The 21,407-nt window shown below is 38.0% G+C and overlaps 1 protein-coding gene across 1 annotated transcript in view; it reads left to right on the top strand.

The window, feature by feature from the left end:
- NAA15 (N-alpha-acetyltransferase 15, NatA auxiliary subunit) overlaps positions 1 to 21,407 on the top strand; it is a 35,823-nt gene that overhangs the window by 2,120 nt on the left and 12,296 nt on the right. Inside the window, 11 exon segments of the mRNA XM_066318133.1 lie at positions 10,847 to 10,931; positions 11,775 to 11,879; positions 12,485 to 12,642; positions 14,379 to 14,513; positions 14,683 to 14,836; positions 17,157 to 17,276; positions 17,933 to 18,028; positions 18,162 to 18,268; positions 18,678 to 18,750; positions 19,454 to 19,623; positions 20,168 to 20,320. Of these exon segments, the coding sequence (XP_066174230.1) occupies positions 10,847 to 10,931; positions 11,775 to 11,879; positions 12,485 to 12,642; positions 14,379 to 14,513; positions 14,683 to 14,836; positions 17,157 to 17,276; positions 17,933 to 18,028; positions 18,162 to 18,268; positions 18,678 to 18,750; positions 19,454 to 19,623; positions 20,168 to 20,320 (1,356 nt within the window).

The raw sequence follows: 21,407 nt of genomic DNA, 5'->3' as shown, positions 1-21,407 counted from the left end.
AGGAGCAGTAGGAGGAGCTGGGGTCTGCCTGTGCAGCTCTGACCCCCTCACCAGGGCTGAGGTGGTCCTGGGTAAAGCCAGGCTGCCTCCTGGCCCAGCCAGGCCACGTGTCCTGTTCAGCCTGCCTGCCTGAGATGTTTCCAACAGATGCTTCCAAGTGTTGTTGGAAGGATGCAATACCCTACAGATACATAATTATTGGTACAAAGGCTGTTAGCAGAAGTATGAACCCATTCCCATTCTGATTTTCATGGAGATAATAAACACAGGAGCTAAGTGGGTAACTGCCTTGAATTTTTGTGAGTGAAGCATAAAATTGGGATTTTTTTTCAATTTGTTTTGTGTGTGTTTTCAATTCCTGAGGCCTTATTTCTTTCTTTTTTTTTCCCCCAAATGTATACCTGTAACACAAATGTTACCAAGCTGCCCAGCTTTGTGTAGCAAAGGGCAGTAATTAGCTTTCAGAGGTTGGTTTTTTTGTTGGTTTTTTTTGTTTAGTAGTAACCATCCTGCATGGTCAGTACCTTTCACATGTGTATGGGTTTGCTCACAAGCCAGCATTTCCACTTACCTGACAAATTTTGAGTTCAGAAGCATGTGCACTTTGTTTTTGCGGGTTCCAACACACTGTAACTAGACCAACCTCTAAAGCTAGTCGCTTTACAGGCACGTGGAGGTTCTGATAGAAACATTTTTCCATTTGAAAGACATTTTACAATTCAGAGTTCCTGTAGTACAGCAGGAAAGAGATCTGCATGATTAGCTTGAATAAAAAAAATAAAAAAAAAAACACGCCCACAGGATCAGCAATCACTGTTCTCCTTAAACTTGCACTTCCATTTTAACAAAGTGTCTAGCTCATATGGGTTTTATAGTTTTAACTATTTGCTGTTAGGTCTACAGGTCGATAGATATTCTACTGCTCAGAGATTCTGAGGAATTTAGGAGCAAAAGTGGATCTCAGCATTTGAATATCTAAAATAATCAAGTCCTTATGGTTCTTCTGAACACATATAATTTCTAGGCAGTCCAGAAATTACTGGAGAAGAATTAAGGTGGAGGCAGAGGAAAGGGTAGTAAACACAGCACAGTAATGGGTAAGTGGTATTTTGGTACACAGAAGGCTGGATGCACTATGGACTAATGGAAAAAGTTCACTCCATTTTCTTCCCCTGCCCTTCACTATCAGCTATAGAACCAGTAGTTGTAGGGAGTGAGATTGACTGATTTTTAATTTCTTTTTAATCAAATATAACTGATAAACATTCCTTGATAATTTCTGGCATTTTGCCAAATTATTAATCTGCTGTATTTGGTCAGGCACAGTTCAGTGATGTTCAGTTTTATTTCACAAATCCCAAAGTAATATTCAATTAAGTTTTCTTTGGATGTAGAAGTTATTTTATATTATTTATATTTATTTTATTTTATATATATTTATTGAAAAGGTATTGAAGAAAAAGTAAATACAAAGCTGTTAGAGGTGGCATATTATTTTGTGGAAGAGTTTTTTCAGTCCCTTGAAACATCAGGATGAAGTTCCTGGCGTTCTGGTGGACTAAGGTGGTGCAGGTATTTTTTCACCGTGCCTAGTGAGCTTAGCTTTAATGATCAAAGAGAAAGAAGGTGCAAGTATTTAAGAAGTGAAACATCATTGTATTTGATGTTGGAAACAAGCAGTGCAGTTGTGTAAGTGTGTTCAGTCCTTGTTCAAACAGTTTCAGTGACTCACAGTTCTGTTTTGTGCTGTAGGAGTAGTGTTCTGAGGAAGAAGATGCCTTACTGGTCTGAGCTGGTGTATATTGGTGTGAAGATGAGGGTTTCCCTGTTGAGGACTGGGGATTAGGCATGGCTGTTTTGACATATGCAGGTTATTAATGTTTCATCTCTGTCAGTTTCCCTAAGTGCTGTGCAGGCTTGACTGGGCATGGCCCAGTGTGCTCCAGTGGGGCATTGCAGTAACCAGCTGTCTGCTGCAGGACAGGGACACTTCACCTTCACCTGGTCATTTTTACCTAAACACTGCACTGCCTGAGGGCATTGTCTTCATGCTGGTGGTCTTCCTGCCCATGCTGGCTTTGACAAGTGTTCTGCTGAGTGATACAGGAACTTCCTGGTGATAAAAAGCCTGTTGAACAACCTCTCTTCAGTGCCTCTGCTGTAAATATGCCAAGTCCCTCATGCTGGGCCATCTTCCTGTTTCTTCATTCCAGAATCTGCTCCCTGTCCCTCCACTTTGAAACTAGACAGACCAGTGCTTCTCCTTTACTAATACTTCCATCAGCATGAATCCTTTAAAAACAATATTCTGTCCATAGAAATTCAGGTGCTGACTGTAAGGTTGCTGAGGTGGCAGACTTGGAAATCTCCTCTTAAGTCATCGTAATTCAAGATTAAAGCCTTGATTTCCAGAATTTCACTTTTATCAGTAACCAAGTGAATCGCTTTGCTTGCAGTCATCGTTGCATTTGCATGGCTGTACAGTCATCAGGTATGCACACCACTGGAATTTTACCATGTACTGTCTTTTAGTTAAAATATGGAATTGCTAACAAGGCTCTTCCAATAGCTTGCCTGTTGAGATGTCATTCACTTGGTTTGTCTTTGCCAAGAGGAATACCCTGCTTGGTCCATTGTAGTAGGAAGAGAAACGATATCTTGGCAGAAACATTGGAATGGAAGTACAGGATGGACTTGCCACTCTAAGCAGAATGACTGATCTTATTTTTCAGAACTATTTCTCAAAGCTCCTTTAAGAAATTAATTACTGTTTGAGACTTTAGGATGCCATTGAGGATTCACTTGAGCAACACACGTGTTACTAAAGCCTGTTAATGAAATTAGGGCATTTTTTGTCACTGAGCCTGTTGGAAATTGTAGAAACGTGATTCACTGCTGTAAATTTCTGAGGAGCAGCATAATTTTACCTGTTTCACTGGTGAAAATAAAAGACTCATTAACAGAAACGTCCTCAGTTGTAAGATTATAGCCACTCTTACATTGTTATGTCCACAGATACTCTTAATTGATACAGTGGTTTTAGTTGGGGCAAGGGAGTTAATTCGGTTTATATGCTACTACCCTTTATTTTGGTTGGAATTTGATGAAGCTGTGCTTACTTCTGGTTTTGAAAGGTTTTCTTAATGTCTGTGTGTCTCAGGTTTAAATCTGTTGTCTGCAACAGCACTGTGTCAATGCAACAGGAATGGGCATAGGGAATTTAAAGGAAATTAACAATTACTCATTGCCTCTCTTAGAAGTGAGGTCAGTGAGACTTGCTGCAGGGATTTCTGTTTGCTTATGTGATACCACAGAATCAAGTTAGCGAACCTTGTAATGTTGAAGAACAACCTTTCTTATCTTAATAGACCCATTTAACTATTTCTCAATGCTCAGTGCTGCCAGACCTCATCTTGCATTAGCTCAGTGCTAAGGGTGAGGAGTACTCTGGGTGTAATACATGGTTAGAAAATGCCAGTAGCTTCACCATGTATCTTGGATTGTTTTGTGAGACACATGGACACTTGAACTCAGGTCTGAGTCCAGAACAACTGAGGCTCCTTTAGACATTTTTATGCCAGATCTTGGAATTTGAATTGATACACTTAGTTGTTTCAGATACTCATTTAAAACCAAACGTATCCTGTGCATACTGGATATCTTGTGAGCAGTGTCAGTTTCTTGATGAGTTCAGGGGTGAAGGCTGAAGGTAGGGGTTCCAGGGTCATGAACAGAAGTCAGTCTATTTTAGCTGACTAGGCCAAATTCCTGGTAATTCTCCCCAAGAAGAGATTAAGGTAAGCAAGTACAGGCCAACAGAACTAATGTTGAATGATGGATTTTTTCAGCAAGTCTGTCATCAGTAAGTGAGGATTTCTAGTCTTCTAGCAGAGCTGTAGTTAACTATTTGTCAGCCCCTGTTTCCAGCTGAATTTTGTTAAATATAGGAATCATTTTAAACCATGCTATGATTTAAAAGCATAGATGTAGCGCAGAATTATTTTTTTCTTCCTTAGTATTAAATGAAAAGGTACACATATTTCTAATATTTTTCCTAACTGATTTGAATTTCAACTTTTTCTGTTCTCTGATTGTGTGCTACCAAGCACTGCTAGTTAGGAAGATATCAGTGACATCCAAAAGGTAAGGCATGCTGTGCAGAGGATGATTTCTTAATCCCTTGAACCAGGCAAATGCTGAAGCTGTTTGTTACACTGAACAGTTCAATTAATTAACACTTGAGAGCAGTGAAAGAAGATAATTGGTTTCAGTTGGACAGCAGAAAACTATGCAAGTTTGCCCCAGACTTTTTCAGCATTAACCCAGCTGCAAGGTTTGTGTGGTTTCTTCAGTCCTTGTGTTTAGACATCTTGTGTTTGTCATGAAACTGAATGGGTTTGTGTGGTGGGGTATCTTTTGCCTGGAGCTGCTGAGCTGTTTGATACAGTTAGTGCTCAAAGCACCCACTCATTCATGGGCAGTAGTAGCTCCTAATGCTTCCAGCTTTCAGAATCATCTTTACCACATTTAACTTGAATTACTGCACCTTTAGTGACTTGACCTGATCTTGTCTAGCTGTAGAGAGAGGGGAAGTGTGCTGGAAAACAGCCTTGAGCTGCCCAGCACCTGAATTTACTATCTAGTTAAGTGCTGCATCTGAACTGTGCTGGAAGAAATAGATAGAATCAGAGTGGCAGAAGTGCATATCCTGTGCAGCAAGTGCACACTTTAGCTGATGCAAAGGCCTAGGATGCCAATGCTTCCTGCTGCCAGAGGTCTCACAGCGTCATAGTTGCCATGGGATGCCCCAAGTGTACATCCATGACTGCCCCTGGGGAAAACTGTAGGGTCCCCTAAGAGCACACTGCTGTAGTTGAAAGGGTTTGTTGTAGAATCATAGAATAATTTGGGTTAGAAGGGACTTTTGAAGGTCATCTAGTCCAGCTCCTTGTCCAGGATGGATGGGCTCAAGCCTCAAAACCTTAGGAAAGAGACAGCAGAGTGTCAAATCTGGGAATTGTTTGGATTGGGTAACCCTTTCTTTGTGTTTCCTCCTGGGGACTTGCAGATGCAAATAAAACATTCATCTGTGGCCACATGTAGATCAGCTGTCCTGGTAGCTCTTGTATGTGATAGGAAATATTCTGCAACACATTTTCTCTGATGACACTGATTATGTCACTTGCTGAGGGAAGAGAGGCTGAGTACAGTGAACTACAGAGAAGTTCAGTTTAGATCTGTGCTATCTTTTGGGGCTCAATCCCAATTTTGGCACTCATTTGGTAAAGAAATTCATTTTCTTCAGCTGGCCTGTCACAGCATTGACTAAGTTAGGATGCTATTACAGCATTACTTGTGGGTGAGAAGTGATTTCCTGTGGGGGTTTTGTTGGGGCTTTTTGTTTGATTGGTTTGGCTTGGTTGTTTTTAAATATTAGGGCATAGTTTCCATTCATTTTACTCCAGTTAAATTGCAGATGTGAGGTGTTAGGTTGGAGTAAAAAGTGTGACCTGGTAAAACACAGTCTTAGAGGAGAAAACAGTTCAAAGTTTTTCATACTGTTATTTTTGTAAAATTCTGTCTCTTTAATGGAAATTGTACACTATTTTTGGTCCTGTTCAATTTCTAAGGGCATGACAATTGGTAATGTGATTCCATCCCACCCACCTGGTTCTGCTGTATCAATTCTATTCTCACACTGCTTTCTTATAACCAGTTGTGCTGATTCAAGTAAGACTAAAAAGAAAGCACCCAATTATGCCCCAGTGTTCCCACTTGTGGCTTGGAGAGTAGATGGTACCTTCTTGTCTTTGATAATTGCTCTTGAGGAAAAACCTCTAGTCTTGCATGCTTCCAGGTAGGAAAACAAAGGTGGTTTCTCCTTTATGTTGGTTTTCTGTGAGTGTCTTCATCTTGTTCATGAAACACTTTTGGGTCTGCTTCTCTCCTGTTTAATCAGCTGCAAAATCCAGGTTGGATAGACTCCTGTGAGACTTTCTGTTTTGTTTTACTGCTGGAAATTAGTTTTAAAACACTCTTGAATCAGCCAGGTTGTGCCTATGTTTTTTCTCAAGTGTCCCTGCTTGAAAGGGAGTTTTCTGTTTTATGTTGAGGTCGAGGTGGTTCTTTGTGTAGTTTGAGTGGTACTTGGTGGCAGTGCAGATTCACTGTGAAGCTTCTAGTCAGGCTCATGGTAACTCCTGATGTTATGCTGAGATAGAGCTGTTGAGCTGATGTGAACTATTGATGTTGCTGAACATACAGCTCATTTCAGTCTGCGGTGTAGTTATTATAAAATGTCTTATAAATAGTACATTTAAGCCTGGATGGCTATTAAATTATTTACCTTAGTTATTAAATACTTGTAGGATGTTAAGACTGCTTTGTGATGTAAGAGGAAATAATTAGAGGGCCTACTTGGGTACATTTCAAAAATATAAAATCTCTAAAATGCTCTTGTGACAATGTATTTGTGTATACCATATATAAAGAAAACAGTTCTGAATTAAGTTTGAGTAAAAGTAATTTCTGCTGTTGTAAGCAGCTCTTAGTGCTCCTGTAATCAGTAGCATGGCCCTTGTCTAACAGCCTTGTGGTTACCTTGTTCAGGAATCCATGTCAGTGTCACTACCTGTAGGTTTGGCAGCAAAGTTTAGGGAGTAGATGGGAGAGGATTGACAAGTGGGAAGCTGGGGCAAGGGGGATACAAACTCCATGTAGCCATGAGCTGTAGCTAGATGTAGGTAAGATGTAAACAGTGGGAGTCTTTTCATCTTTCTTCATGGGAGCCACCAAAGATGAAATGTGGAGGAATTTATTCACACTTGGCCCAGTGAGCCGTGTGCATGTGTAAGGCATCTGCTGGCCAGAGACTGAGCCTGCACAAATGCCTTAATACAATTTAGAGAACACCAGAATACGAGCCTGCCTTCCACCTCAGGCTTGGGGTTCTAGAGAATATGGGGTCATCTCTGTTCCTTAAAATTTCCATGTCAGTCTGTCTAGTGATTGCCATGCATTCCGATCCACTGAATAAAAACTTGGTGGGGGAAGCAATGCAAATGCAAATTGTCACTTACATCCTATAGTCTTGCATGATTTTGAAGGGGTCGTGCTTTGCCTGCCTCATCTTTCTAATTCTTTGTAGAATTGTATTAAAGCAGATGTTATTTCTTTGCTACAAAGATAGAAAATTAGTTAAGGGGTATAAAAAGAATCTTGGTGTGTTTGGAATAGGTTGTAATTCTGGCCACAGCATGTATAGAAAGGCTTGTGTGATATCTTAAAAGATCTGGTAACTTATTAAACAAAAAACTTCGAAGGGCAGGAAATGTGTAATAGATTCAATACTGATGTACAGTCAGATTCTGTTCTTCTGAAGCATTAGCCTTCTTAACCTTCCTCTTTTAAAGTTTAGCTTTTATGTTTTCTCGTTGCATGATGTCACAAGTCGTAGCTGCAGCACTCGTCTGTCAAGCATCACAAGCATGCTCTCACTGCTGGCTTTGAAGTTTATATGTGCAGGCATTCAGCTTAGTGCAAGCAACTGTGCTCTTCCAGCCATCTCTGGAACAGAGAAATATGTTATTTCTGCAGAACATCTGTCCTAAAGCAAGGGTTGGAGCTCTGGCAGTGAATGACTGCTACAAGCTGTCCATCTGGGAGGAAACAAGCTACCCAGATGGATAAAATTCCTGTTTCCAGAAAGCCTGTGTCTTTATGTCCCAAGAATACTTGACGTCACTGTTCCTGCTTCTGTGTTTTTTTAAAAATTAATTTAAATTGCTGCTTCTTTTTTCTTCTCTCACTCAGAAGCTACTTACTTGCTTAAGGATCTTATTTCCCAGGCTGTATATATTTTCTCTCTCCTTTTTAATAAAAGATTTTTGTTTAAAGTTTCTGTTCCTTGAAACTGTGGGTTCGCTGAGGTTTGTACTATCCATAGTTGCATGTGCTTCTATCTTGGCTTCCTTCTGTCTCATTCACACCTTGATTTAAGCTTGTTAGCCCATAATCTCTGGAGAATGAGTTAAGTATGTGCACAGCTTCAGGCAGGGGAATCTCAATGGTGCTGTTGGTCCCACTATGAGGAAATAGTCTCTTCTTTTCTGAGGAATTAAATGTGACCTCGATTTCGTTTGTTCCCTTCCTTCCACTGTCAAAACATACAGTATGTACATAAAACACATATACAGAATAAGGAAACTCATGAAATAACACAGTTTGAAATGTTTGCATTAACAGAATGAAATAAGCTTGGAAATACTAACTAGAAAACTTGGAGAAATTGTATACAGGAAATCATTCCAACTTGTCTTGATCTAGAAATAACCTGTCAAAAGAGACCTTTGATACTTCCCTGCAGAATATACATAGCCTTGTCTATATACAGTGCTATATTCTGGAGATAAAACTATATCCAGTTTGTTTCCTGATAATTTGTTGCCCCTATCCAAGTAGTTTCTGGGTTATGAGAACTTTCCTGCAGATGAAAGTGGGTATAAACTTGTAAATCTTTCCACCATGAAGCCTCAAGGAAGAATTTGTTACAATTCTCAGTGAGCTTGCTCTGTTCCAAACTACCTTGCATTATAAGTTCTGTATCACCCTAGAAAATTTTATGTGCAAATATTTCCTGTCTCTAGGAAATACCACATCCCGGGATATATGACTTTGCTTAAACTTCAAGGTGAGGGCCTGGTTGTTATAGTACATTAAATGGAACCATTTAGTGATAAGATTTCACATTCATAGCCAGCATCTGAGCAAGCCGTGCTCGAGGCCAGACTGCAAAACTCCAGAGTGCCCCATCTGCTTGTGGCAGTGCCTTAGTTACACTGCAGACACATTCTGCAGTTCCTGTGGCTGCACCGCTTCTGTGACAGGTTCTGCTGCTTTCACAACTGCCTGGGTGGGGGCAGATGGAGGCTCTACTTTTCAGGGAGGAGGCCTGGCTGGTAACTTTTATGACTGATGGTTTCAATTAAAAAAAAAAAAAAAAAAAGTCTGTCAGCTCTGACTAGTGGCTGATTATAGTGACTCAGACAGCTACTTGAAAGCTGATAATGACTGGAAGGTGTAAGTAATACCTAGTCAAGTTTAATAAAAAAAAGTAGTTGCCTGTTCAGATTTCGTCTTACCTAACCCTTAAAACATTCTTTTGCTATGTGCTTACAGTTCTGACTTTTCCTGTCCTTGTGAGCAGAGAGAGTTGTCTTTTGGAGGTGTTCAAAGTCAGGGTTGGATAGGGCTTAGAAAAACGTGATGTAGTGAAAGGTGTTTCTGCCCATGGGGGTGGGTGGGACTGGGTGGTCTCTGAAGGTCTGTTCAGGTTGAAACCATGCTAATTCTTTTGTTGATCTGTTCCTCTTTGAGTGCATCTTGCTTACTCTCTCTGGGCTTTTTCCTTCTCCCTCCTTTTCCATGTGAGCCTTTCCCCTAAGGTTGGTGGCAGTGTAGGGGGAGCAAGATGGGTGGTTTGTGATGCATCTGGGTCTCCAGTTGTAATTTTTCAGCTATATAGGAAATAATACATGCACTTGGTGTTTTACCATGTTTTTTACACCTTTGAAGTTTATTGTTAGTATTTCCAAGAGAAAAAGAGACACTAAATAATATCTTTCATTATAATGAACAGCATAAAACACAGAAGTTGTAAATATGCCGTTTTGTTTTTTAAGCATTTCCCCCAGTATTCTTGTAACTTATTAAAGTTTTATTTTTAGAACCTTCTGCTTGAAGGGAAGACCTCTTGGGTCTGCCTCTCCTAAATATTTGTATTGAGAGGGCTTTGAGGACACATGGTGTCCATATGTGCTTATGAATACTCTTGGGTAATTACTTTGGAGCAGCATGAGGAAAGATGGAATCCTGAGCGACAACTTCTTTAGAAGGACTTGAAATCTCTGAGCTGTACCAAATTTTTATACCCCTGGCAGCCAGTCTGCCAACAGAATGGATTGACCAGAGTCAGTGAGGTTCTGTTAGGAAAGACTTTGGAATTAATAACAGGATTAATATGATGTGTCCTCCCGGGCTCATAAATGTTCATTTTGTTACAATAAAATTCAATGTAAGAGGTTCCAAGCATTTGCTGAAGTGACCTAAAATGTATGAATTGGTATTTTTAATGTTATTTCTTTTGGCTCAAATTTAAATATGAGCACAAGAAGTATATTTACATAAATAAAAGACTAAAACTGGTTTTAAAAGTTCATGCTGTGTGCTGTTGTGCATTGGGGTCAGTTTACATAATGAGTGAGACTAAGTCAAAAGAGTTGGACTAAGAAAACAGTAGAGCAGTGTTTCCATTTCCAGTATGGCAAGATAATGTTACTATATACTAGTTTTGAAAGTTTGTGTGTATCTCATACATGTTGTAATCAAACTGGTCATAAGAGGTTGCTTTCAGAGGTAGTTTAAGCCAAGTTCCAGTGATATATATGTCTTTCCAGCTTGTATGATGGTTGGTTTTCTCATGGAGTTGCTATCCAGGAAAATTGGCCAAAGTGGGTTCAGTGCTTTCCAGTGTTCAGCATAAGGTTTGCTTTTATGTTAAGAGAGAGTTGAATCTCTTAGGCCCTTCAGCTTCCTGTGATGTCTTACCTGAGAATCTGCTGTATGCTAATATGTCTTCACTTTTATGTTTAAACTCATGGTGTTGCTAACTTTTTTCTTTTTTCTGGCAATGGAAAGAATTTTTAAACACAAGAAGCTCAATAAACAGGGTTCATTAAAATATTAGTGTATTTTCTAAAACCTGTAGCTGTACTGAAGCTTAATTTCGGGTGTGCATAAATACTTGCACTGTAAATTTTTTGAATAAACTTATTTTGTTCTTCAACAGAGGTGTTATGAACATAAGCAGTATAGAAATGGGCTGAAGTTCTGTAAACAGATCCTTTCCAATCCCAAGTTTGCAGAACATGGAGGTAAGTTTTCAAATGGAATATGCTCTCTTTTTCACTGTACTTTACAGTAGAGTAATCATTTAAACGTTTTAGTATTAATTTAATGTTTTATACCCTTTCACTGTGAATTTATTTCCCCTAAAGCAATAAGAGCAATAAGTGCTTAATACAGAAGCGTGTATTAAGCACTTCCTTTTGGTAAGATTTGTCATTTTAAAGACTTGATTTTGCCAGTAGTCATAGCTTTCCATTCTTTATCATTCAAGTCTAAGATTTGTGGTGCAAGTTTCCTAATACAAATATGCATTAATTAAATCACTTTTCCTGGGAAATTGATAGTCACTCACATAAAAGTGAAAGACAAAAGGAAGAGGCTGAATATTGTTCAGTACTGTCAGCTTTGTGGGCTGCTACTTTTCTGAAGGAATAGTCTTATTTTAAAAGAAGAAGGTGTTTATTCCTTCACTGTATTTTTAGTTAGCTCTTAATACTGAGTTGAGAGTCACTTTGCACTGTTCAGAAATGCTTTGTGGGTTTTTTGCAACTACTTTGGTATGGGTGGATGTGTAGAAATATCAGAGTTGTGAATAAAAGAATCTCCAAATGCTTGTAGAGCAGACAGGTTTAAAATAAAACAATGCTTCATGTTTTGATGGAAGTAGCATAGGAGGTTTATTGCTGTATGATATAATTAAATGAATAATCTGACAGTAGAGTTTTCCATGTGAGAAAAGAATGTGAAATCTTGCTAATGAAAACTGAATCTAAACTTGCATTTATACTATGTTTAGGGTTGCTGTTTAAAGCTTAAAAAGCATGAAAATGAAAAACTGGTACTTACTTAATTTTTTTTTCTTTTTTTAGAAACCTTGGCCATGAAAGGACTAACATTGAACTGTCTAGGGAAGAAAGAGGAAGCTTATGAACTTGTGCGCAGAGGCCTAAGGAATGACTTGAAGAGTCATGTCTGTATCCTTTTGAAATAGGGCTTTACTGAAAGGTTGATTTCTGCAACTACTTGATTTATAGACTAGCAATAAAAGCCATTTTAAACTTCAAACTGGAAGTTCAGAATTTTCAATTTCCAATGAATATTTTGTCTAAGCTATCCAAAGGGCAGATGCTTTGCAGTCCTTGCAGTCACAGTTAGCTCACACCTTATTGTGGCATTGTGTATTTTCTATCATTAATCTGCAACAGTAAACCAATGGTGGGCATTTAAGCATGTGATTTGCTTTGGAAGCATGAGTAGTTGCCATTACATTGTTAAAGACTGGTTATATACTTAGAGTGCAGGAAGTATGAGCACTTCAGTTGTCTAAAACTGTGTTGAAGTAAGCCTAATAGTGTTTTCAGAGATCCTGTTACTTTATTTCCTTCCCCAGTATGTGAAAAGTAACATTTGCAGCATATTATATAGACTGTATACATAGAACTGGGTGAGTTCCTACAAAAAGAGTTGTAATGTTCCTGTCCATTTATAAAACAGCTCGAGACCTTGTTGCCAGCTGTCATGTTGGAGCTCATGTTTGTCTCTGCTCAAATTCAGTGGAAGCCTTAATAGAGTTTTCCAGGTTGGCATGTCTATGGCCTTCTTCAGAGGTCAGACAAGAAGTATGACGAAGCTATCAAATGCTATAGAAATGCACTGAAATGGGACAAAGACAATCTTCAAATCTTGAGAGACCTTTCTCTGCTACAGATTCAAATGAGGGATCTTGAAGGTTACAGGGTAAGTATGCATACTGCATTTAATCAGCATCTAGGGAGCTGCAGCAAAGGTGGCAGATTGATTAATGGCACTTAAAAAAATAGTTCAGTCTGGAGGGTTAACACTGTATGCCACTCTTTCACTTCATGAAAGTAAAAGCAGATGTGCTACTGAGAAATTTCTATAAAATACAAAGACTTAATGGCAAATTAAATTTTGCAGTTTCAGCTCAGTGCAGAATTGCTTGCCTTTGGTTTTGTATTTTTTTTTGATGCTGTATAACCCAGCTGTAGACAATATCCAGTCTTGTTCTTTTCTTGAAAAGATTCCTGTAGGTAAGAGGCAATGTGTTCAGAATATGACTTTTATTCAGGTAAAGGAGTTTGTATTTTTTAATAACTGTGTACTATATATCCCTCCACCTGTACATCAGTGGCCCCCCGGGTTTCTCCTAGCAGTAGGTAATAACAGAAACATGAAACATCATATTTTGGTTCCTGGCCAACTTGGGCATTAGTGAATGACAGTTCCAATTTTTTATCAGGTTTTTATCTCTTTAGGTTTCCCTTGAACCTCTGAAGTTGTGTTGTTTAAAACACATTAGTTGGTCTGTACATGTATTATTTCCTTTTCAAATTAGGGTAACATTAGTATACCCAGGAGCAAGTTCTGTGCTCAGTTGTGTGGAACCATCAGCTAGCACAGGTCCTCAGAGAACTTACTCCTGAGGCAGAACAATTCTTAATCACTGATTTTTTTCATATTATTAATTTAGAAATTTGGTTCTGCTCTTGCTGAGACAAGATAGCTAAAACATAGTGTAGGTGCCAAAGGCACATTTGCAAAATGCGTTGGCAAATTTCTTATTTTCTTGGCCTCTGGATAGATGTGAATACAAATTCTGTAACACATGGTTACTGAATGCATTAAGGATTAAATGATAGGATGCTTAGAAGTCAGTAGTTCATGGCTAATCATATGCTGGTTTCTGAAGAATGTGAGTTTGCTCACAAAACTGGGAATAAGGTTGTGCTTTGGTTGGGTTTGTTTTTTTTTTTTTTTTTGCTTTAAATTCCAGCCTCTCCTACTTCAAAATATTTTGAGTGATCATCATTCTGTTAAAACAGCTGTAACTGGTTTTAGTTACGCGTTAATCCCTACTTCTGACAGCTTTTTCAATAGGAAGTAACTTCTTTCCTTTTAAGTTACTTGAAAATGCCTTTCAGGAGTCTACAACAAAACAAGTTATAGCATTTTCCTCAGATTGAAATTGCATGATACCAAGCGAATCTGCTGTCTTTTTCAGCTGTAATTATCCTCTTGCCAAAGAATAGGGACGTGTTTGCGTGACCCATGTTGCCTAAGAACCCTTCCAATTATTGAAATACATGTGTACTTTCAAGGTTAATTTGAAACACCGGTAAATGTTCCTTGCAATTCCAACCCAAGTATCCTTAATTATGTTCTGTTCATAAGTGGTTAGACAGGAAAAGCATGTGTGTCATACATTAACAAAATTAGTCTGACTCATCAGGATTTGGTTGGACGTGTTATTTTGTGAAGGCTTAATTTTTTTTTATTCAGTGAACGCCATTATAGTTCAAAGTTATTCTTTCTGTGGTTAATAAGATGCATACAGAAAGCTATTTCCCAGTGACTTCCTTAAATACTAGAATATTGAAGGCAGAGTATTTCCTAATGAATTCTGCAGAGAATCAGAGTAAAGTCAGGAAAATTAGCAGCTACTTTTTTTGCAGGAAACAAGATACCAGTTGCTTCAGCTCCGACCTGCACAGCGAGCATCATGGATTGGTTATGCTATTGCTTACCATCTGCTGGAAGACTATGAAATGGCAGCAAAAATTTTAGAGGAATTTAGAAAGACACAACAGGTAAGAGGAGAATGTGAAATTGGTATATGGGAGTGCTGCTTAATCCAGAAATAAAACATTGTTTTCGTGATGAGAAAAATTTATGCAGTTTCTTTAGTCAAATAAATTTGATGCCAAATTTTAGAATTAGAAGGCTGAACTATGTCCTGTGTGTGGCTTTCCTATGTAGACGTCACCTGACAAAGTGGATTATGAGTACAGTGAACTGCTGCTCTATCAAAATCAAGTCCTCCGGGAAGCAGGGCTCTATAAAGAAGCCTTGGAGCATCTTTGTACCTATGAAAAGCAGATCTGTGATAAACTGGCTGTTGAAGAAACTAAAGGTAATCACTCACTTTCTGAAGATACATTTAAGCACATAGCATACAATGGGATGTCCACACTGTCAGCTTTTCCCATCTTTTGAGACTTGATATGGTTTTTGCTTAATTAATTTAATTTTGATGTTGTAAAAGACTGGTGTATTCCATCCCTGTCATGCTCCTGTCCCACATTGGTAAGACATCAGTGAAATACAGACAGGCTGTTCTGAAACTTTGAAGCTAACAGGCATTTCAGGCAGGAGATCCCCAAGCTGATGTCCTGAAGTTCTGTCTGAGTAATATACTCAGACATGCACTGTTACAACTTTGATAGTGGCCCTGACAAGGATACCCCGTGCTGAAAGGGAAGAATCATCTTTGGCCAAGCAGAAGGCTTTTAAATGTCCTCAGTCAGCCTTGCAGTGTATAGAAATAGGCTCTTCAGTGAGGAAACCCAGCATAGGCTTCTGTTGTATTATTATAAGCCTGGACTATAATCATAAAGCATATCAATACAGTACTGTAGCTTATATTCTGTAGGTGGCATTGCAGTGATACAAGTCCATTCTAACAGCTCATTAACAGGTGCACTTTCTTAAAGCATGCTTTGTTCCTCTTCTTGATGCTTGTACAGTCTTTCTGTGAAACTGCCAACCTGTTGAAGGTACTGCTGTTCTTGGCCCATGCTGGAATCTGTTTAAATGGTTGCATTAAGTAAAGAGAAGAAATCCTTTTACTCCAGCTTGTTCACATTGTTGCTGTAGCTAGTTCCCTGTTTCTGCTAATAGTAATCTCACTGCCTTGCAAAAGGAACCTAGGAATTGAGTAGTGATAGTATTATGGGAGGTCTGGTGCTTCCTCAAGGAAACTGATTGCAGTTGCCTCTCCACAGTAGCTGAATATCTTACTTTGTTTGCATATAAAAGGAAATGTATATAGAGCATTATCATTTAGCACAGATCATTTTTGGAACACAGTAGTGGGACTTTTGGGAGTGGGAGTAGGGTTTTATTGTGACTTTATTTTTCATCTGAAGGATCTTTTGACATACTTTATGTTTTGTGTTGACATACTGTGTGACATAGTGTTTGAAGGTCCAAAGTCAGGAGTGAAATGGGTTTTTCAAATAAGACTTCATTAAAAATAAGCCTGAGAGCAAAACACAAAACCTACTAGCAAATTACCTTACTTGGATGGAAATACTTTGCAGTCTCTGTACTGTCAACAGGGTACAAGGGATTAATGTTTTGGGGCACAGCTCCCATTGTTGTTTGGTCTGGCTTGGCTGCTGTGTATTCTCCAGAAGAGCCTGGTAATAAATAAGTGTGTACAAATTCTAAGCACACGTGCAAAAACCACTGTGGATCAAGTACAACTGCCAAACACTGAAAATTGTGTTGGCATTTACTGCTATTAGATAGAAAAAAATTAACTTTCACCTCAGAGAAAGAATTTAGGGTTTATTTTCCCAATTCTGTCATTCTCAGTGAGTGAACTATTGATGTTTTCCTGGGCACTAGATTCTGTGTGTAGTCCTCAAGCTATTCTAACTGTGGAAAGCAGCATCTCTTGACAAAATTGTGTTAATTTTGCCACATAGGGAAGAAAAAAGGTAAATTTGCATTTTCTTTTTGAAACAGGGTAAGAAAGTCTTGCCTTAGACTGACACTGTTCACCTCTGGTGTGCAGTCTGTTCATGTCTAACAATTGCCAATAGCAAAGCTTTGTAAAATAGTTTTCCACTGTGAAATAGGAAATCAACTCCTGTTGTAGTTCCAGCATTAGCAAAGATGCTTATACTATTGTTAGACCTAATCTTTACTTTATCACTTTTCATTTGTATTGCAGTATCATTAAAAGGAATCTTGAAAATTCATTCATCTAATCAGTGGCTTGATTAAAACCACTGAAGTTAGTTTAATGACATACCAGACTGAAGAGCCATTCTGCTGCAGCTTGCAGCTCTGCAATTTCAGTTTGGTTTTCAAGATGCTATATACATCAAATACCATGTACTGCTTTTAATTGCCTTCTGCAGTAAAAACTGTGCTTAAAGCAACCAGTTATTTCAGTAAGTGAGAAAAAAGACAAATCACATGCATTTTGCATTAGATTTTCAAGTAAGTTTCAGGAATTACAGGCCAAGTTTTAACATCTTACTATAATTGCAGCTATTGTCAAAGTAAGAGCATTTCTGTCAACTAGTTTGCAATGCTGTATGTGGTGCTTATCTTTTCTGCATGGAGTTGAGGATTATTCAGTCTTTTACTGTAGAGTGATAAGTGTTACACTGCTTTAGTATTTTGTTACCTTAATTTGAAACTTTTTGTTTTTCACACAGGAGAACTCCTGCTTCAGCTTGGCAGACTTGAAGAAGCAGTTGAAGTCTACAAGGGACTGCAAGAAAGAAATCCTGAAAACTGGGCTTACTACAAAGGCTTAGAAAAGGCACTTAAGCCAGGTAATGATTTGATATCTTGTAGTAAATAAGCTTTCTCTACATATTTGAAATTACTATATGTATGAAAAGTGTTTGTATTCATTTAAATAATAGCAAAATTTAAATGAGGACATTTTAAATAATAGTTTTATTTATTCATAGTGTGTACATGTGGTCATAGTACTGGGTTTTCATAAAGAATATTTCTTGCATTGTTGTTACCTTGTCTAAAATCATAGAATCATAAAAATGCAATAGTCTGTGTGTGGTTGAAAGAGTAGAATTATTTCTTAGATGACAGTTCTAATTTTGAATTTTTCCTTTACTGTCTGTGTTATCTTAATCTTATAGCTAATACAACTGAATGGTGGTCTTTGAAGGTTTTAGACAGCGATAAGGTAGGAGGTCTTCTAAGATGAGAGATAAGCAGTTAGTATTCTAGTGCTGGAAGTGGAATTAACAGATGCTGAGTACCTTGGAGTCATTAATTCATTAGTTTTAATAAGAATAAGGAGGAAATTCTATTACTTAGGAAGGATATAGCCATTATATATATTATATTATAATTGCTATATATTCTGATTCTTTTTTTAGTCAGGTATAAATCACTTTCTGTGCTCCTCTTTTCCTTCTTGCCAGAAAGGAAGGGGAAAATAAACTGTAAAATTCTCTTCCAGCTAATATGATGGAGAGACTAAAGATCTATGAAGAGGCCTGGACTAAATACCCAAGGGGACTAGTTCCAAGAAGATTACCATTAAATTTTTTGTCTGGTAAGTGCATTTTTGCTGAACAGGTAGTGATCAACACTTGTGTTTCTTAAATTCTGATTTAACAGTATAAACAATCTGCAATTGATGAGTAATGTCTGGTAAAACAAAATCAACAGGTCTTTTTCCTCTCAAGGTGAAAAGTTTAAGGAATGTCTGGACAAGTTTTTAAGGATGAATTTCAGCAAAGGTTGTCCACCAGTCTTCAATACTTTGAGGTCATTATATAAAGACAAGGAGAAGGTAAGTGTTCTAACCAGATTTTTCATGTTTTACCTCATAACTGTGCTGTATTGAAGAGATGAAGGAAACCATTTTCTTCAATGTTCACTCCATCAGCACTGCTTTAGATGATCTGATACAACTGGGAGAAAAATGGAGTACATACATTGGCCATACATGGGCCAAGCTGGTAGATGTAGAAAACTTACCTGGTAATTCTAAGCTGTGTAAGTGTTCACCAAGGGAGACCTGGTCTTAATTTGTTAAAAATAGTGAGATTGAGTACATTGTCAAATGTAATGTAATTCAGGATATTGCAGAGTTTTCTTACCAAAATAACTAGTTTGGGTAACACCAAGTAGCTCAAGTTGAAATAAAATACTATCTGGCCCACAGATTATTTTTTCTGTGTTTTATCTTGCATGTGTAGGTGGCAATCATAGAAGAGCTCGTGATAGGTTATGAAACCTCTCTAAGAAGCTGCAGGTTATTTAACCCAAATGGTGAGTGCTGAGACTGTTGTGTTTAATGGAGGTAGTGGCTGGTTGTAAGCATTGTATGTCCATTCACAGGGGAGAAATAGGGAGTGAAGAAACAGAGCTGGTGTGGATTTTTTGTTTTTCCCCTAGCACAGAACTGAATCATAGCTGTCAAACATGAAGTTTGTATTCAAAATATAGTCACTTGTTCTGATTTTTTTTTTTCCTGGATCCATGAATTTAGTCATCTCCTTGCAGTTTTGAGTTCAAGTATGCTATTTTTAAGACTTAAGTTTATCACTGTTCAGGAAACTGAAGTTTGAAAGCTGTGTCAGATCTGTAACTACAGAAACATCAAACAAAAGACAATATATACTGATAGTACAATCTTCAAGGAGAGATGTGGTTTTGGAGCTTTTGCTGGGGACTTAGGTGTTGTGTTCTTGGAGGTTTTGCATATCTGACTGCCCTAAGCAAACACTTAGATTTAGGAACAGAATGCAACTCCCTTTTCCTTAAAACCACAGAAAGAGAAGGGAGCAGTATACACTTAGGTCTTGGATAGACTTAAAAGCTCATGGACTTAAAACCTGGAGCCAGTTGTTTGGAAGCTCTCATAGGTCTGATAGTTCTGCCTCTCTAACTTCAATTTAGAGCATTCTGCTTCTGATATGTTGTTTTAGTAATAAACTGAACAAACAACCTCTTTCCATTTTGCTCCTGCCAGATGATGGTAAAGAAGAACCTCCAACCACTTTACTCTGGGTCCAGTATTATTTGGCTCAACATTATGATAAAATTGGATTGCCATCCCTGGCTCTAGAATATATAAATGCTGCTATAGAAAGTACTCCCACTTTGATAGAACTCTTCCTTGTGAAGGCAAAAATCTATAAGGTAAGTTTGGCTTTATTCTTAGTGACCAGAGGTTATTTGTTTGTTAGGAATTTTACTGCATTTCTAGGTAAGGATATTGTTTAGCTACTCTAGGTGGGGTTTTCTGCTGCATATGAAAAAGCCACTGTGAAGGGATTTAGCTCAGTAAAGGAGAAATGTATAGCCAAATGTGAATTCTCAGTTTAAAAATCACACTGATAAAGTAGATTATTTCATCTGTTCTTACCCCCAGTTTTTTTAGGGGCTAAGAACAGATGAAAGATTGGTTAAAAAATTTTGTCGAGTGCACTATGATATTATATTGGAATGGGATTATCCAAACTGCTTCTTTAAACATTTTCAGGAAAAGCATTCAGTGCTAAAAGACCAGTAATTCCATAATGAGAAAAGGTATTTAACTGCTTTATTTTCTTTAAAGATGTGTCGCTTTTGAAGAAATCTATTTATGTTTTTTAAAACTTCTGTATGTCAAGCAGTGAGTAGATAAAACATGCATGTTTTATAATTACTGAGTTAAATCTGACTTCATTTTCTATCTTTATAGCATGCTGGAAATATTAAAGAAGCTGCAAGGTGGATGGATGAGGCTCAGGCTTTGGACACAGCAGACAGATTTATCAACTCCAAGTGTGCAAAATACATGTTGAAAGCAAACTCCATTAAAGAAGCAGAAGAAATGTGTTCTAAGTTTACACGGGTTTGTTGCACTTAACTAGAGGTCTTTGGAATAATGTGGGCCTAATCCCTTGTGGAATAACTTTCTGATTTTAACTTTGCACTCAGCTTCACTATCATATTTAAGTTCTGTTTCAGAGCAACTATGGTTGCTTGCTTCAGTTATGGTAGTCTGTAGCAGGGTTTGAATTAATCTTGGATAAGCATGATTCCATAGGAATAAGTGAAAACTCTATAAAGCTTGAATTTGGTTATTTTTGCCAGGTAGGAAAAATACAGCATGCCTGTTTTAGAGAGAACTTCTGAGAAAATAATTTTTGCGCAACAGTCTTTAGGTTTAATGTTGACACTGTAGGATACTTGAAAGATCTGGTAAAGTTGTCCATGTCTCTTTTTTCTAATGGTAGTTAAGTTAGAGAATTCACCTATCTCCTGGAACATAATTTTTGTTTGACGAACTGCTGAGAGCCTTTGTGAGGTGTCTTGTGCCTTGTGTGAGCAATGTTTCATCTCCAAGTCCTTGTTTATCAGTGATGAAGGAAAGCTGCATGTTACTGCTCTTTTCTTTTATTTTTCCATGTTCTTACACATGACCAGTTATCTGGAAGAAAAGTACTGTGTTATGGAAATTGCATAATTTCAATAATCCCATTTTGATAGGTTTGATGGTCACACAAGTTAGTTATTTTTTTGAAATGCACTTTTTTCCTATTATTCTTTCATAACTGAAAGTCAGAAGAGCTCAGAGAAGTCTCCCCAGACTATTTGTCAAATGATAGTTTTGAAATACTGGCTGTGCCATATGTGTCTTGTCTATGGGAGACAGGCAACAAGGGATCTACCTGCAAAAGTAAACCCTTTTCTCTTTGTTTGTCCCATTTTCTCCTCTCTTAAAGAGCAGGAGAAACCTGGAATGTAAGGTAGGTTGAACAGAGAAGGGAGAGTGGTGTTTATAAAGGAAATCTGAAGGATCTTGTGAAATGAAGGCTGTGTGCAGACAGACATATGGGAGGTTCTGTTTTATATATGCTCAGTAGCTTTATGTGGGAGTTCTGATGCAAACCCACTATGAATTTAGGTTGATTTGACCTCCTTCAATGCCCTAAGCA

The sequence above is a fragment of the Sylvia atricapilla genome, chromosome 4, assembly GCF_009819655.1.
Source record: "Sylvia atricapilla isolate bSylAtr1 chromosome 4, bSylAtr1.pri, whole genome shotgun sequence".
Taxonomy (NCBI): Eukaryota; Metazoa; Chordata; class Aves; order Passeriformes; family Sylviidae; genus Sylvia; species Sylvia atricapilla.
Note: the sequence above shows the minus strand (reverse complement) of the source record. Positions and strands in the feature narration are given on the sequence as shown.